This window comes from Hyperolius riggenbachi, chromosome 1 (genome assembly GCF_040937935.1).
Source record: "Hyperolius riggenbachi isolate aHypRig1 chromosome 1, aHypRig1.pri, whole genome shotgun sequence".
Classification (NCBI taxonomy): Eukaryota; Metazoa; Chordata; class Amphibia; order Anura; family Hyperoliidae; genus Hyperolius; species Hyperolius riggenbachi.
The window spans coordinates 461,173,961-461,192,338 of NC_090646.1; the positions used below are offsets into that span (position 1 = coordinate 461,173,961).

Below are 18,378 nucleotides of genomic sequence, written 5' to 3' on the forward strand. Positions count from 1 at the left end.
TTGTGCTGATCAAATGCACATCCTGTAGGCATGCACTCTGGCATTCTCAGCATCTCTCTGACTACCTTTAATGAACATAAATATGTGCTATGTACCTTTTCAATTTTAAAAATAATTACACAAAATTTCTACCTTCCCGCCAGTGCACCGAACTGCAGGTTGGACTTCTCTGAGCAGAGACAACAGCCAGTCTGATTGCTTTAAGGTCTGTGCCATGCCATTTATTAGCACTGGGGCATGATGGGAAGGTGCTGCTATCGGTTAATAGGTCTCTAAATGGTAAAATGAAGGTAGCCCTCACAGTCAAGCACTCTGTAACATCCACATATATTAACCTGTCTGGACCAGGCATTCCAAAGAAAAACTATTCGCTAACTCTATCCTAAAGGCGCCCATTAATGGTGTAATTTATAGCAATCATATGTTTGATATGGTCATTCAGATTGAAAGAAAAGACTGTATCGATCCACAGCATTAAAGTACCTAAACCAGTTGGGATAATATCTATGGAAAGTCCACCATGTCAATCAACCATTGACAATCAATAATTGTTCAGGATCGATTTGGCCCACCAGCTCTTCTATTTTCTTACACTACAATGTCAAAAAACTGATCAATAATATAACCTTTTACTTAAAATTGTACCGTTAACAGGCATTTTAAAGGATACCTGAGGTGACATGTGACATGATGAGATAGACATGGGTTTCTACAGTGCCTAGCACACAGATAACTATGCTGTGTTCCTGTTTTTCTGTCTCTGCCTGAAAGAGTTAAACACCATGGGGTTGATTCACTATAACAAATAGTGTGCCTTATCAGAGTTAACATGCCTTATCAGAGTTAACATGCCTTATCTGAGTTAGTGTGCCTTATCAGAGTAGCATAGTGAGCGCTTCAAACTTTTGCCTGCTAATTGGCAATGACAAGAGCTCCACTCATCCTGCCCTGAGCCCCTGCGGGTCCAATCACTTTAAAGGACATTATCACCGCACTTTGATTGGCCCAATAGGCTGCCTATCCCTTGAAAGGAAACTTGACAGGCAGCCTATTGGGCCAATTTCATTATGGTGATGAGGGTATTCCAAAGGAAATGCACTATTACTAGCGTCAGTTACCACAACATAACATATAGTCATAAATCAAACGGTGATCTTAAAAATAGTAGCCAGGAAAAGAATAATGCTAAAATATTAGGTAGGTCTGTAATTTCGGTCTCTGACCATAATCTTCCCAGCCCCATTCAGTAATACAGCAGGAAACCACAGGTTTGATGGAAATTATAGTGAGGTCTGTGAGGTATCTGCAGGGCTCTCTCTTCTCTCCAGCACACTGACAGACTGACTGACAGGCCACAATTCAAATGAAATTACTACTTCAGCAGCAGATTACAGCTGGTTAGACACCCTTCATAGAAATGGACATTTATTTAGAAAATATATTTAACAATTTCAAGGCAAAACTATAGTTATACTTTAAGCTGAATTATTCTTGACTGAAAACCTAGCACTTCAGCTTTATATGACTCCATTCATACAAGTATGTATATTGTTCTGTAGTAAATTCAGATTTTAGGTAAACTAATAAACATAATACAAACTGAGTATGATACGAGAAGAGCACACATCGCTCATAATGAAGTAGCAGAGATAATACATATAATACTCTCTACTAAACAGACATAAAAATGAGTAAGAATGGTTTTACACTGTGTACCAGAGGTAGCGGTGCGATACGATCAGATGATCACATCACAACGCTAAAATTAGACATTGGGGATTTCCGTAGTGCAGTAAGCCCCTTGCTGGGTGAAAAGCTAAGCAGGAAGTGATGCTCTCTAGTGCTCACTTCCTGTGGCTGGAATTATGATTGCATGGAAGTGTATTGAAAAAATACGCTTCCGCGCATGAATGCCACAATGCCATTGCGAAAATGTTTTAAAAAATCTGAGACTTACATGAATTCTGGTCCACCACATATCGATGCACAAGCTGGCCGCCAACGCACGGATGCCATAGCGTCAAAAATGTAACTTATGGTGCATCGCATCGGTCAGATATGAAATGCCCCATAGACTTTCATTGCCTTAGAGTTACCCTGCAGTATCGCAATGCAATAAAAATGCCTCAGTGTGAAAGGGGCCTTAAATCGGATCCGAGATGAAAAACTAACTATAACAAGTAACTTGTCTATATATCTTATCTAAAGTTTAGATGGTTTACACAGCAAATCTAGCTGCAAACAGCTTTAATAGAATATGATTATTTCTTCCTGTGATACAATGACAGCTGCCATGTTGTTTGTAAACATTACCCAGAGGCAGGCTTATCTGTATCTTGAGCAAAAAAAACCTAATCCCCCTCCTCCCTCCTCCCCTCTGCCTCTGAAATCTCTGGCTAGTAACACCTCCCCCTCCTCCTGCCCAGACTGAGCTCCCATGAGCCCTTGCTACTGCCAAGGCTCTCTGAAAACCTGTGGGCGTGGCTTATTTAGTTTATAGGGAATTGGAGTATTAAAACAAAAACAAAAAAGTATTTGACTTGAGGAATGCCCTATAAACAATAGGAAAGGAAAACAATTATACAATGAGTAAAAGTTCACAGCGGATCCACTTTAAAGGGAACCTTAACTGAACGGGGGGTAAAGAGTTTTACTTACCTGGGGCTATTACCAGCCCCCTGCAGCAGTCCTGTGCCCTCGGCGCCGCTCTGGAATCCTCTGGTCCCCCGCTGTCACTTAGTTTCGTTTTTGACGACTCACCAGTCGCCGGCCGCCATGCGTATTATTGGACGAATTCACCAATGCAATTAGCGCTATTGCGGACCGCAACGCGTACAAAAATACGCGTTGCCGCATCCCGCACGCGTAGATATACAGCAACGCGTATTTTTGTACGCGTTGCAGTCCGCAATAGCGCTAATTGCATTGGTGAATGCGTCCAATAATACGCATGGCGGCCAGCGACTGGTGAGTCCTCAAAAACGAAACTAAGTGACAGCGGGGGACCAGAGGATTCCATAGCGGCGCTGAGGGCACAGGACTGCTGCAGGGGGCTGGTAATAGCCCCAGGTAAGTAAAACTCTTTACCCCCCGTTCAGTTAAGGTTCCCTTTAAGCTACATTCACATTGGTGTGTTGTGGTTTGTAACATGGCTTACTGCAGCGTGTGCAGCATGGTAACACACTGCATGCAGTGAGTTGCCGAAAAACACAATACCAGAAAAAAAGCAGATTTTTTCTATTGACTGTATGCTTTACTGTATTGGACACAACGCACGGATAATGTGTGGTGCTACTTACCCTTTGCGTTGTGTTCATTCTGTTACAGAGAACACAACATCCACTGTAGCCTTATTCCATATAAACCCTACAGATATGGCATTGTAGTACTGTAGTACTGTAGTCTGCTAAAGCTAGACATAGCTTACACATGTACTGTTATACCTGGTTTCTTGCTAGTGCTGTTAAGCCTGAATTTTAGATATCCAGGTCACGTGCTTTATAATTTCTGACTGGCATTTGTATAGTTCAAAGGGATAAATATAGTATTGATTCATTGCATGGGAGCTGTCAAGGTTGTCTTAATTTGATCTGCACTAATTTCTGAGCAGCAGCATAGTGCAGGAAACATACTGCTCGCAGGCCATGTTTAGAATACATTATTTTAAATTGTAACTTATAATGTGACAGTACGACAGGTTGAAGTGTACATACATCTGTTATTTTGCACTGTGCTATTCAACTAATCTGTAAAATCATCTTACAGGAAATGCACTCGTTTTTGCCCAGCACATTTATTTATTGTGTTTGGCACTAACAATTTTTTTTATAATGGACACATGACAAAAATAACAATTCCTATTTGTTGAAGTTCCATCTGTTGATTTGTCTTATAAAAAAATGTTGAGCTGAAAAGCTTATATTACATTACAAAAGCAAAGTCCCCAAACTTGGTGAATGATAACTAGGTCCTACCGTTCTCTACGGAGTGATCTGTGTTGCTACACAGCAGTAAAATAGTACTTTTCTTACACTCACAAAGCTTGTAATTTAAAACAGCAGGTGGAACAATATACAAGTACCAAATTTTCATTTGTGTTCTTTAACATTATCATTATAAAAAACAAAACAAAAAAAACAACCTTTTTTTTCAGAAGCAAACTATTTAGCAGTATACAAATACATTATAGAGAACATCAAAATACTTTTCTTTCAAAGCACAACTTAAAAGCACAAACATTAAAGCACAACTCACATAAAACTATTAAAAATATTAACTCTAATTCACTCTGGTGAAAACATAGTTTTGTGTTTTCCTTTAAGAGCTACATGGTTACCTTTTCTCATAGTCTAAATCTCCAACGGAGCCATTCATCAGCTGGTTGGGTGTCCATTTCAAGGTCATGGTATCTGCAGTTTGATGGAGAGATAGGTACCCTGGGATTGCTTCCATATCATCTCTCTAGATGCACAATGACAAAAACATAGCTGTTATGAAGATTCAGCCCAAATAATGGATATGTAACATACACTTACTTAATTACACCTCTGAGTTTTAATAAACTGCACCCCATTATGCTTTCTAAATAGGCTTAGCATACTATGGCCTCGATTCATCAACACTTAGCAAATTTGTTAACAACAGTTTGGTAAAATACCGAATTTGTTAACTTCATTTCAGGATTCATCAAAGTTATCTACAGCTGTTAGCGAACATTCGGTAACGATTCGGTAATGATTCGCTAAAACGGAATAAAGTGCAATTCATGAAAAAGAAAGTGGGCGTGGTTTAGCGTTACATTTAGGATTAGTTATCTTCTTCACTGCTCTGTCGTTATTCCTGTCAGATCATTGCTGACAGAGAAGATGGAGCCATTTGAAGTGGTTATGTATCAGCTGAGAGTGATTCAAAGGCGCAGAAGGGCAAGAATAAGGTCTGCAACCATAAAAATTTGTAAGAGAATAGATTTATTTGCTATAACACGACATCTGCATTTCTCTTGAATCATCTTGTAAGAGAACACAGGCAGTGTCAGGGTTAACTAATTTGCTAGCTGCACTATAATTTTTTAGAAAAGGCTCCTATCAAATTGTGGGATTGTCCCAACCACTTTCAGAATCCTGGTCCAGGTGTAAAGCCCTATTCAGAATGTTGCTACGTAGTGCTCAAAGGACTGCCTTTTACCCACAATTCCATGGGAATCTTATGGCCTTGTGTTAAAGTACCACTGTAAAATGGAAATATCGACACGTTACCGAATGGTTCTTGAATTGTTATCGAATTCACACCGAATGAGGAAAAACCTTGATGAATACAACTAGAAATCGCTAAACTTCGAATTCGGTAATTTAACAAACTGGAAAAAGTTATCTCAAAGAGAATGATGAATGGAGGCCTATGTCCACACTTTTAGTTTCAATCTTTTTGACTGAACTTAGGTTAAATTTGACAAAACAAAGCTAAACAAGAAAATTGTACAGCTGTTAACTACAATATACATTAACCTGCTTATCTCATAATTTCTTTCCTTAACATAAGTAAGGGAAAAAGAAAAAACAAGAAAAGAATGGAAAGGACAAAAGCAACTATTTACATTCTGGTTAGGTATGGGAAGAAAACAGTTTTGTCACAAGACAGATATTTGCTTTAGGTCTGGTTATTAAGAGCATGCACATTTTTAATATACTGGTTATGCTTTAATTCAATATACTACTGTATATATTCTTTACAAATGTGCTATTATTTTAAGAAAAATTTCACCCCTCCATCTGCTTCTATGAACAATATGCAGATACAAATAATAAAATTGTCTATTTTATTATCAACTTCAATATCTATCTTTAACCTTCTGGGGACCACTGCAAGTAAATCCTACGCTGCACTTGTGGCTGCCTAAGCTTGATGCGGCGTAGGATTTACACCACCTGCTTTGAGCACTCCCGGCGCGATCGTGTTCACCGAGAGGGGACATTAAGCTGTCATATGACAGCCGACATCTCCCCCTCACTTATCAGGAGCTATGGCAATTGGCTCCTGATCACATGATTACTACGATCGCTGGCCAATCGTAGTGATCACAGAAAGCAGCGGCGGTAGGAGAGTAAGAAGAGGACCAGGACTCACCTTCTTACCATTTCCCCGGCGATCGTTGCTCCCCTCTGCTCTGCCCGGTATCTCTGCTTGCTCTGCCTTGAGTTTCGGGTCCAAACCTGATGACGTCAAGTAGGCAGTACAAGCAGAGATGCAGGGCAGAGCAGAGCGCGTTAGAGCTGTTCATTGCTGGAGCCTGGAAGGTGAGTAAAGACTGCTGGCTATACTGGGGACACCTGGCTATACTGGGGACACCGATGCCTAGCTATCTATACTGGGGATACGGCTGCCTGGCCCTCCAAATGCACCCCCCCCCATATGTAAAATGCACTGGGCCTTAACCTCCCTGGCAGTATGATTATTTCCAGTGTTTAGGGTCTTTTCTGAACATTTCAGACTCTAAAATCAGGAAACAATCATGCTGCCAGGAAGCCAGCAGCAGCACCTGCTCTCACTCACCTCCCATGGCTCCAGCGCTTCAAATTTACCTCCATCCACCGTGTGGCAATGTAACACTTTGGTGAGATCAATGAAGGTGATCTCACCAGAGTGACTCAGAGCCTCAGAGGACAGGAAATAAAATGGCTACCGACGTCTGGATCGCCCGGGAGGTATGTAAAAGCTCCCTGCTGCCTCCATTCACTTCCATTATGCCTCCTGCGGCTAGCCAGGGAGGTTAAGGGGGGTTAGGCAGCCAGTCCCCAGAAGGTTAAAGTGGCTATACACTAATTAAACTGACCTAGCTAAAGAATACTAGCCTGTTTATAAAAAGCACACATATGGCCCTGTGTGAAAAAGAAATTGCCCCCTGAACCTAATAACTGGTTGGGCCACCCTTAGCAGCAATAACTGCAATCAAGCGATAACTTGCAGCAAGTCTATTACAGCGCTCTGGAGGAATTTTGGCCCACTCATCTTTGCGGAATTGTTGTAATTCAGCTTTATTTGAGGGTTTTCTAACATGAACCACCTTTTTAAGGTCATGCCACAACATCTCAATAGGATTCAGGTCAGGACTTTGACTAGGCCACTCCAAAGTCTTCATTTTGTTTTTCTTCAGCCATTCAGAGGTGGATTTGCTGGTGTGTTTTGGGTTATTGTCCTGCTGCAGCACCCAAGATCGCTACAGCTTGAGTTGACGAACAGATAGCCGGACATTCTCCTTCAGGATTTTTTGGATTTTTTGGTAGACAGTAAAATTCATGGTTCCATCTATCACAGCAACCCTTCCAGGTCCTGAAGCAGCAAAACAACCCCAGATCATCACACTACCACCACCATATTTTACTGTTGGCATGATGTTCTTTTGCTGAAATGCTGTGTTACTTCTACGCCAGATGTAACGGGACACGCAACTTCCAAAAAGTTCAACTTTTGTCTCGTCGGTCCACAAGGTATTTTCCCAAAAGTCTTGGCAATCATTGAGATGTTTTTTAGCAAAATTAAGACGAGCCTTAATGTTCTTTTTGCTTAAAAGTGGTTTGCTCCTTGGATATCTGCCATGCAGCCCGTTTTTGCCCAGTCTCTTTCTAATGGTGGAGTCGTGAACACTGACCTTAATTGAGGCAAGTGAGGCCTGCAGTTCTTTAGATGTTGTCCTGGGGTCTTTTGTGGCCTCTCTGATGTGTTTTCTCTGCGCTCTTGGGGTAATTTTGGTCGGCCACTCCTGGGAAGGTTCATCACTGTTCCATGTTTTTGCCATTTGTGGATAATGGCTCTCACTGTGGTTCACTGGAGTCCCAAAGCTTTAGAAATTGCTTTATAACCTTTACCAGACTGATAGATCTCAATTACAGTACTTTTGTTCTCATTTGTTCCTGAATTTCTTTGGATCTTGGCATGATGACTAGCTTTTGAGGTGCTTTTGGTCTACTTCTCCGTGTCAGATAGCTCCTATTTAAGTGATTTCTTGATTGAAACAGGTGTGGCAGTAATCAGGCCTGGGGGTGACTACAGAAATTGAACTCAGGTGTGATAAACCACAGTTAAGTTATTTTTTTAACAAGGGGGGCAATCACTTTTTCACACAGGACCATGTAGATTTGGAGTTTTTTTCCCACTAAATAATAAAAACCATCATTTAATACTGCATTTTGTGTGCAATTATTTTATCTTTGACTAATAGTTAACAGTTTTTGATGAGCAGAAACATTTAAGTGTGACAAACATGCAAAAGAATAAGAAATCAGGAAGGGGGCAAATTGTTTTTCACACCACTGTATGTTATGAAGTATATGTATGGCACATACCTAAACTGAAGATATAGGGAGGAGAAAAAAATAATTTTACATTAAACAAAAGTGGTGGCTGCTTCTACCAAGTCTTGTGTAAGATAGAAGACCTGTTATGATAAAGATGTATTGCTATTCTCTATAGGTTTGACCTCACAATTACGGCGGTGCTTGGACCCACACATTGGGAGAGAGAAGTCCTAATGCCATCAGGATTTTTGCAGTCAGTTTAAGGTACAAAGTGTGACGATTAATGCCACTACTCAGATGACTGAATATTGGTGATCTGCAGAATAATGGTTTTACAGGACCTTACCACAGGAGTTGGTAAGGAACACTCAGGACACCAACAGAACAGACTAGACACAAGGCCCCCTAGTGGGGTTGGAAGGTACAGACAGATAAATACGGTTCTAACGGTCACCTGTGGAGCAGGTGATTCATACCTTACTGCAGTCTCAGAGATACAAATAACACGGCTCTAATGGTCATCTGTGGAGCAGGTGATTCAGACCTTACTGCAGTCTCAGAGATACAAATAACACAGCTCTAATGGTCATCTGTGGAGCAGGTGATTCATACCTTACTGCAGTCTCAGAGATACAAATAACACAGCTCTAATGGTCATCTGTGGAGCAGGTGATTCAGACCTTACTGCAGTCTCAGAGATACAAATAACACGGCTCTAACGGTCACCTGTGGAGTAGGTGATTCAGACCTTACTGCAGTCTTAACCACAAGTTCCTTCTGTAGTCTGGACTCTCCACGGGGAGGAGTCAGACAGGGAGAGGGAAGGACAGAACGTGAGTGACACCAGAGAGAGGGTGTCACTAACAGATCTGGCGTTCTGTAACGATAGATGTAACACAGAGAGGGTCTGATTACCGGTGAACTGCAGTATCACCGAGAATGCAGAATATACCCGATTATTGGTGATCTGCAGTATCACCGATAATCAGATATATAAGCTAACCTCTGGACACCTGAGTAACGAGTGTTTGGTGCAACTGTAATGTTTTGAGGGCTGCACCTCAAGAGCAGGTACAGGGCAGCAAGGAGTACTGCACAAGTACTGATTCCTTCCGAAGGCCTAGACTTCTCCGAGGGAGAAGTCAGGCTGAGCGCAGGAAGGACAGAGCGTGAGTGACACCAAAGGTAGTGTCACTAACGGATCTGGGAACTGCCTTTAACAGTAAGGTCAGTTCTCGCGGTCGGGCAAGCCAGGTCGAAAACACATGGACAGATAAAGTACAGATTCAGAAGGCAGAGGCGGAGTCTAAAGTACAGGCAGGGTTCAGCAACAGGGTATCAGATATATCGGGGTACAGAATCAGGAGGCAGATGCAGAGTCTAAGGGTAAGCCGGAGTACGGCAACAGGGTATCAGAATAGCAAGGTACAGGATCAGAGTTCAGGAGAATAGTCAGGCAGGCAGAAAGTCATAACAGATAATACAGTATAATTTCCTAACGCTAAGGTGTGAGATCCGTGGCCGTCAACACCTTGGGAAACTATGCTAGAACACAGATACAAAGCAATTAGTACTTTAAACTATCAACAGAATCTGGCTAAGTGTGAATCCCCGGCTCCGGCCGGTTCTAGCACACTTTGGGATCTAACTATGGTCTGAGTATTGACACAAGTGTACACGACGACAGACGAAGACAGAGTAACAACTCCATGTTTAAATACTGACAGCAGATTCAAGCAGCCCCGCCCGAGGGGCTGAACCAACCTGCAAGGAAGATTGACAGGTGGAAGTCAGCTGACCACAAAGTCAGCTGATCTGTCTCCTCTGCCCATAAAGGTCCTTTAGCTCCATGTAAAGGTCCTTTTGCTCCATGTGCAGGCGTGTGGACCCAAGCTGCTGCAACAGAGATCCCTGTCCCAGCTGAGTCGGGAAGCGACACCCGGGATGGCTTGGCCAGAAAGGTGACATCAGGTGTGAAAGCAGCTGCGCTGCTTTCCACCACAGAGGTAACGTTTAAGATCGTTACACAAAGCTAACATGTACCAGCAAAAGGCAAACAAATGACTTGTGGGACAGTGGAAATAAATCTTTGGCCTTGTAGTTTTTAAAGGAGTTATCAGGCAAAAAAAAAAAAAAACGAGTTTCACTTACCTGGGGCTTCTACAAGCCCCATGCAGCCATCCTGTGCCCTCGTAGTCACTCGCTGCTGCTCTGGTCCCCCTCCGTCAGCTAGCTTAGTTTTTGCAGACCTTGGGGTCAGCAGGCCGCATTGCATACATTTTTACGCATTGCCGCTGGTGCAGGAACATTAACACATACATTTTTACGCGTTAGTGGTTTAACATGTAAAAAATTACGCATCACTAAAGCATAAAAATGTATGTGTTAATGTTCATGCACCAGCGGGAATGCGTAAAAATGTCCACAATGCGGCCCGCCGTCCCCGAGGTCGGCAACAACTAAACTAGCTGATGGAGGGGGACCAGAGCAGCAGTAAGTGACTACGAGGGCACAGGATGGCTGCATGGGGCTGGTAGAAGCCCCAGGTAAGTGAAACTCATTTTTTTTTTTGCCTGATAACTCCTTTAAGAAAATCGATTTTAAAGTTAGGTTGTAAAGTTATATAAGTTCTAAAGTTACAATAGGATAAATGTTAAAGGTGGCTGAATGACCGAATGTTGCAGTTTGCTAAATAGCATGTTTCTATACATTTTATTACATTTTAAAAAATGGACAGCGTGGGATCCCCTAAAATATTTTTTACATCTGTTTTTTTTCCATTCAGTATACTCCCTGTAACCGTGTCTTCTTTTGTATACTTTTATCTTCTTCTGTCATTTTGATCTGTATACTTTTTTCTCCATTAGACCTCCACTGCCCCCCCCCCCTTGCAACACCAATCTGTGCCTGGGCTCCAGGCCAATAGAAAATACCAGCAACAAATTCAAAGAGGCTTTTGCTAGTTTTGCTAGGGATCCCTGTAGTATTGCTATTCTACTGTAGAGTGAGTCCCATCATAAAACATTTTTTCATCTGCCGTAAGGACTCCACCTTGGTCTCTCAGCAGACCAATGGGTATCCTCCTTACAATATCAATGAAAATCTTTCGAGCCTGGCATCCAAAATTATTAGCTTTTAGTAATGTGCAAAAATTCCTATTGTAGTTACAAAACAACAAGATTTGAAATGTTTAGTCATTCATGGCCCTTTTACAGTTAAAATCACAATTGTGATGGCAAATGCACTGTGATCAGGATTGGAGCCATTCTCACTGTGTGTATTGAAACATGATTATCGGGTGTTTGGACAGGCTTAAAGGGAACCAGAGATGAACGATTCACACAGAATAAAGATATCAGTTGATAGCTTGTAAAGAATAAATACTCTACCCGATAATTTTGCCACTCTGGTGTGCCTTTTTGATTGCTTTTTATCCATTATTGCTCCAGGAAATATCCAATATGGCCGCTGGGTCATATTCCTTCTGCTTCCAGGTTATGAGGTGTTCTGGATGTGCTGTCTAGCCTTTATGAGACTATAGACAAGCAGGGCTGCTTCTGCAGCATTTCATCTGTGTGCTTTCAACTTCATATTCTGGTATGCTGTGTGGCTGCCTGTAGGAAGTGTCTCTCATAGTAATGAAACTGCATATAGTAGATAATAATGATGACTGGCTGCACAGACAGAGCACACAGATCACACAGCCACACTTGTCTGTTAGACAGAGATTTTTTCTGCAGCAGCAGCCCCTCCCATGTCATCACAGCTCTCAGTATGCAAAGCAGGAAATCTAAGCCAGGAGGTGGCAGGCTTGGGCTTGAAAAGACTCCACAGAAGAAAGACTCTTAGGCTATAATGAGTCCAGGTCAAACCTCGACTGAATAGTCAGTGGATTCTTATCACAGTTGCTAATAGACTAATTAAGCAGATAACAATGAAACTAAAAGCAGGGTAGGTGTTTATTGTCATGTTCCCACTGATAAATGTAATAAAATACATGAGGGTGCTTCGTCTCTGGTTCTCTTTAACAGCTTAATTGTGTTTGCGATTATTGAGGACCAAAAGCGTAGGACTTAACTAAAACACCAACACTGGAAAAATACAGCAATGTAATGTTTTGGCATTTAGGTAAAAATCAAATCACACAAGTGGGAAAATGGCACCACAATGACTATGTTAGTTACAAAGTCCTTGCGATTGGTAAATCATATCCGAAAAAATCAGATCAAATCGCTGCAAATGGAGAAAGGCCCTGAGACACATAAATGCATTTTACACCCATCAACGCCTCACCATTCCACATAGAAATATTCTTATATGAGATCTGGAACACACAAACCAACAAAAACAGACCCACATGTCAAGCTACTGGTAAGTACAAACTGTTCTGCTTACAGGTTGGACCATGACGTTGTTCTTGCCAAAAAGAAGAGTTGCTCTTGAATTCTGGTGTAATGATTCCACATAATCTCTTGCTGACAAGGATGGCCTGTCATCCATACTTCCACTTGAGTGCCTTTTCTGGATCTAGACATGTAGAAGAAAATACATTGTAGGTTTATATTATTGAAAATATACAAACATAAAAGAGATATTCATAGGCAGCGCCTTAATCTAGCGTGAGTCCATCGCATATGATTCACACACGTTTCCAGTGATATTTTGTCATAGAAGAAACTGAACAGGTGCCTAAGCTGCAGGGGAAAACCAACTAGCATGACAAGAAGCCTCAGCTCCCAATCTACTGAGAGGCAATACTGTACTGTAGAGACGCATATGGAGTGGCAATACAGCTTAGCAATAGCCAGACAGTCTTCCTTTATCTGTTTACGTCAAGTTTAGATTGTCCTTTCGGAATTTGAAATAAGTGGTGGCACCAGGTGTATTTTCTCTCCTTTCATTGTTTTTCTTATTACTGTATAATTTATTTTGAAAACCTACTTTATCCTAACTGGATACCTCAGTTGAATACAGTGATAGGTTGATTCACCTACCTTACTTCTTATAGCGCTGGGACACGTGTATTTCTGTTACAAGTCTTTTCTATTTCAAATTATACAGGGGCCATCCTGGATGCCTAATGGAATTATCCTGCTTTGTAATATCTGCAGTATAAAGAGCTATGGTGGTAACATTTCTCCTCTGGAGGTCCCAAGAGATATCATTATTTAGCATGAGACTGAAACTTCTAGCAATCATGCAGAACTGAGATTTCACCTATGGATGCAGCTGGATTTTAATAGGCTATTACAGACAAATTGGTAAAATAAAGTAAGATGAACATCCGTTTTCCGAATGTTGTCATTAGCTAAGCTCACTTACACACAGGGCGGGCCTCTTAGTTGGAGAATCTTGACGGCAATGGGAACTATGAATGCGATGTCTCTGCACAAGTTCATCTGCTGATGGGTCAGTCCAGAAATGATCTGCTGTCTTCATTTTTGTGTATTCCAGGGCACAAGGACCAACTGTACAATATTCACAAATACAATTAAATATTTAGCTATATTCATTCAGTAAAACATCAATATTGATAATCTCTTAACCCTAACCTACAAAGCTCTCCACAATCTCTCTCCCCTGTACATCTCCTTATTAGTTTCCAGAGACCAACCCAATCGTAATCTCAGATCTGCACATGACCTGCTGTTGTCCGCCTCTAAAATATCCTCCTCGCATTCACGTTTACAAGATTTTGCACAGGCTTCACCCCATTTCTGGAATGCCCTCCCACAACACATCTGTCACTCTCCAAGCTTTGTAATCTTTAAACGCTCTCTCAAAACTCAGTTGCTCCAACAAGCATACGCTCTACCTTAGGCCACTTCCCCTTTGTCCTAAAGCCAAGCTGCACTCCTACTAGATATCCTGAAACACACTGCATCTAGGTATGTTTATTGTATACTACCATACCTCTTGTTTCCCCCCTATTCCTTTAGATTGTAAGCTTGCAAGGACAGAGTTCTCTCCCCCTTTTGTGTCTTGGAATGTATTATACATTTTATTCATCATGTTACTTTTGTCACTGTCATTAACAATTTTGTATTTTGTATCGATTCTGTATTTTGTCACCAATTATGTGTAGTGTATATTGGTGTATTCCATTTGTCTGCATTATTATGTGGCTGGATAGAGTACTGGTTAAGGGCACTGCCTTTGACATGGTAGATGGGGTTCTAATACTGGCTAGGGTCAGTACCTATTTATTAAGGAGTTCAAGGCAAGACTCCCTAACACTGCTAGGTGGCCTGCTGAGCGTGTCCCAGTGGCTGCAGCTCTTGAGTGTTTTGAGTCCAACAGGAGAAAAGCGCTATACAAATGTTCGTATTATTATTATTATTATTATTATTATTATTATTATTATGTGCCTTATGTTCTTTTCTTACTTTATACAGCGCCATGGAATATGTTGGCACTTTATAAATCAATAATAATAATAATAATCTAAAGGCAGTGCTTTCCAAACTTGCCCCCCAACCGTACGCATTTAGTGGATATCCAGAAATACGGGCAATCCCCATTCCTGAGACCTTATCACCCTACTTGGGCATATCTGTGTGTGGTCACCTGCATGTTGTGCACAGCTTGCAAGGACATTTTTTGTGCTTCACAACACTGATGCTCCCTGGGGTACTCTGATATCATGTTACAAGGAAACTGCTATTGCTAAAAATATCTTATCAATAACCTGACATGTATAAAGCCAATGATGATACTTCACTGTGGGTTTTAGGTGGTCATCTGGTTACAGAAATAAACAACAAAAAGGATATAAATGACGTTTGTATTGAATGCAAGATTGAAGTGTATGTATAGGGGTCGATGAATTACAAAAGACAGAATTTCCAGTGCACGTAACTTAAACACAATAAGAAGTTATAAAATATTCCACACAATTGAATCCTTTAATGTATAACTGAAAGTCGTCTGAAATTCTGAAATAACATTCAATAAAAAAGTGTTTTCCTACTTTCTATTGCTCAGTTATCATATTTGCATTTGTGTACAAGTAATATTGTCTGTCTACAAATTACAAGTTTCCAAAGTGTAGTTTATCTTGCCCTTAAAGCTGCCATTGCATTTTATTCTTCTTCTATTATAATTGCTTTTTATTATATATATAAATCTTCTAATGAGCTATTCTGAACACTGTGTGTGCCTGAAGCAGAGACAGCTTTTCAGAGAGTGTTTGTTTACATTCCAGTGTTGATACATTTGTGTTTAACAAGTAAAAAAGATACTTTTATCTCCAGTTTGGATGCGGATTTGAAGCTGAATTGCAGGACAAAATGCTTTGTTTAACCATTTCAGTGATGTTCTGCTAGATTTTTTTCTGGGATTGTAGCTTTAAAGCTGTAAGCAGTGCCCAATTCAGGCAATATGAAGCGCACCATGGATTACGTATTACTTGCATCCCATGGATTACTTATTAGAGCACACATTTACCCAGCTGAGAGTGAAAGGGCCTTTTTCCTCGTCAATTCCAACTGCATTTGATTTAGTTGTCTTCAACCCCTCTACCATATCACATCTCCTCTTGTGTGAAATAACCTCTTTTATCAGGTTTAATTATCTTCCTATTTGCTTAAAGAGAAACCGTAACCAAGGATTGAACTTCATCCCAATCCGTAGCTGATGCTCCCTTTCCCATGAGAAATCTTTCCTTTTCTCAAACCGATCATCAGGGGGCTCTGTTTGGCTGATATTGTGCTGAAACCCCTCCCACAGTGTGATGTCAGGACCATGGTACTGACATCACACTGTGGGAGCCTTGTTGCATTGTGGGAAATAACAGCTGTTTCCAACTGCCAAAAAAGCAAGCAGCAGCAACTTCCACTGACATCACCCGCCAGCTGTAAAAATGTCACCATGTGATAGATGTTAGAATGTAAATGAGGGAGAGAAAAATTTTACAAGAGGCCAACACTGGCTAAATCAAGTATACATAATTATTGTAAAAATTAAGCACTTTTGTTCATTATGTTATTTTCACCTGAGTTCCTCTTTAAGTCCTTTTAGCAGAACATGGAACCTGGATAAAGGCTACTGTTGAATTGCTGACAACTGAACCTAGACCACATATTGATTCAAAAATACCCCATATTTCTTTCAATGTCGCTACTTTAAGAAAGATTACATTTTTCATGTTCTGACATAAAAATCTGTACTGAGAGTGTCCTCTTTAGATCCAATGACATGTTGCATTATTATTGTGTCAGGAGGATGGACTGATCCACATAGTTATTAGACCACTTAACTACATGGCACTGTCATTTCACAGCCAAAGTGCCATACATACAGTATAGAGTGCTCATACTTCTGTGTCTGCTCTCTGCACAGACTTTGGAACCTGCCCTCATTTCTTTTGCAGACTCTGAAGTTATACGGTGAACAGCAAATCGGTGCTTTCCAATTCATGTGCTCACACTTGCATCACACTCACATGGATGTATGGGGCTTTATACTCATTTGAAAATGGCCAATATAAACAAAGCAAGAAAAAAAAACATCAAAATGTCTTTCATTACAATATTCAGAGGATTTTTAAATCCTTACCGTATTTCCCAATTGTAAGACCCTTAAAATTAAGCCCACAGGAATAATAAACATAGTGGAGCTATGTGTAGGTACGCCCAGAGTTTAGGTTTAATCTGCCATTAATCTGCCTTAATACCAGTTTGCAAGCCTTTATTTGCCTAGATTCAGACTGTGAGGTTTTTGGGTATTACTCAGTGGGCATAAAAAATACATTACATTTCCTTCCAAGTGAACGAAACATAACATGTGAACTGCAAATGACCCTTGCTAGGTCATAATTATTGTCCAATTATTGTCAATCATCCTATTTTCATCCTATTTTCTGTACAGTGTGAATGAGGGCAAACGAAATCAGGCAAAGTGCAATGCAGAGACACTATCAACATCAAAGCAGCAGCAGATCCACCATTTATAAGACTCTTTTAGTCACGTATGTTTAATCTAAGTCTGTATTTACAGTGTAGCAGAAACAAATTTTGCTTAACAGAACTACCATGTCTCAAGAAAACAGTGCATTTAACTGAATAACAAGGGAAATGTTTTCATTAACAACCCCTTAACAGCAATGTATTGGACACTCTGTGCTGTTAATTCCTTGGGGCTCGCTTTAATAGAGCTATCTAATGAGGATTTCTGCAAACATCAAACACATCTAATACATTGTTTACCTAGTAAAGAGGCGAGGATCGGACCTTCCACTGGATCCATTAGAAGTGCTTCTTTTTCATAATATTTGCTTTAAAAACAGAAATAAATAACATTTGTTAAAGCAGCAGGAACAGCCATACTATCCCAGGGAAAAAAAATACATACTGTATATAAGTAGATAACTACTTGTTCTACTTACATAACATATGTATTTTGATTTCAGTGAATTTTATATAGTAACTAAAGAGAATTCTGCTTCGAGCATTTGCCATCTTGATTCCCTCTGGCTGAAGCCAATCCTGATGTCATTTCCTCCCTTACTTTTTTCTCCTGGAAACTAAATTGTCATAGCTAGCTTGCTTTGTAAACACATGAGAGCACAGTATAGATCATATTTCGGCAGCTCAGTGAATTGCTCTCAGCCAATCAGTGATGTGGGAGTGATGGTGACAAGCTTCCTTCTTGTTGGCAATGAAACAAATAGAGTCAGGCAGACTGAGATAATATTTATTACAACAGAAACGTTTCTGAATAGATTGGAGTGCTTGCAATGCAGGGTAAGGTTGCAGGCTGCATATTAACCACTGACCAAGTGATTTCCCATTGATCTGTGCTGGGTGGGCTCTTCAGCCCCCAGCACAGATCGTATTGCAGGCAGGGCGATCAGAATTCCCCCCTTTTTTCCCCACTAGGGGGATGTCCTGCTGGGGGGGTCTGATCACCGCCGCTCTGCTGTGCCTTGTGGGGGGGTGGGCTCCTCAAAGCCCCCCTCCGCAGCGCTATTCCCCGCTCCCTCTCCCTGGCTCTGTGGGCAGTACAGGACGGCGATACTGTACCGCCTCTGATAGGCTTCAGCCTGTCAGACGGCGATGATCCCCGGCCTATCTCCTTTATGGGGCTT

The 18,378-nt window shown here is 41.0% G+C and overlaps 1 protein-coding gene across 3 annotated transcripts in view; it reads right to left on the reverse strand.

Moving 5' to 3' along the window:
* The window catches only part of SGSM1 (small G protein signaling modulator 1), a 556,432-nt gene that overhangs the window by 429,279 nt on the left and 108,775 nt on the right, over window positions 1–18,378 (reverse strand). For all 3 annotated transcript variants that reach the window (XM_068239081.1, XM_068239072.1, XM_068239098.1), the window contains exons 6-9: window positions 17,498–17,565; window positions 13,614–13,759; window positions 12,687–12,818; window positions 4,337–4,461 (exon numbers count right to left, since the gene is read on the reverse strand). In XM_068239081.1, coding sequence (XP_068095182.1) covers window positions 4,337–4,461; window positions 12,687–12,818; window positions 13,614–13,759; window positions 17,498–17,565 — 471 coding nt within the window. The remainder of the gene's footprint in view (window positions 1–4,336; window positions 4,462–12,686; window positions 12,819–13,613; window positions 13,760–17,497; window positions 17,566–18,378) is intronic.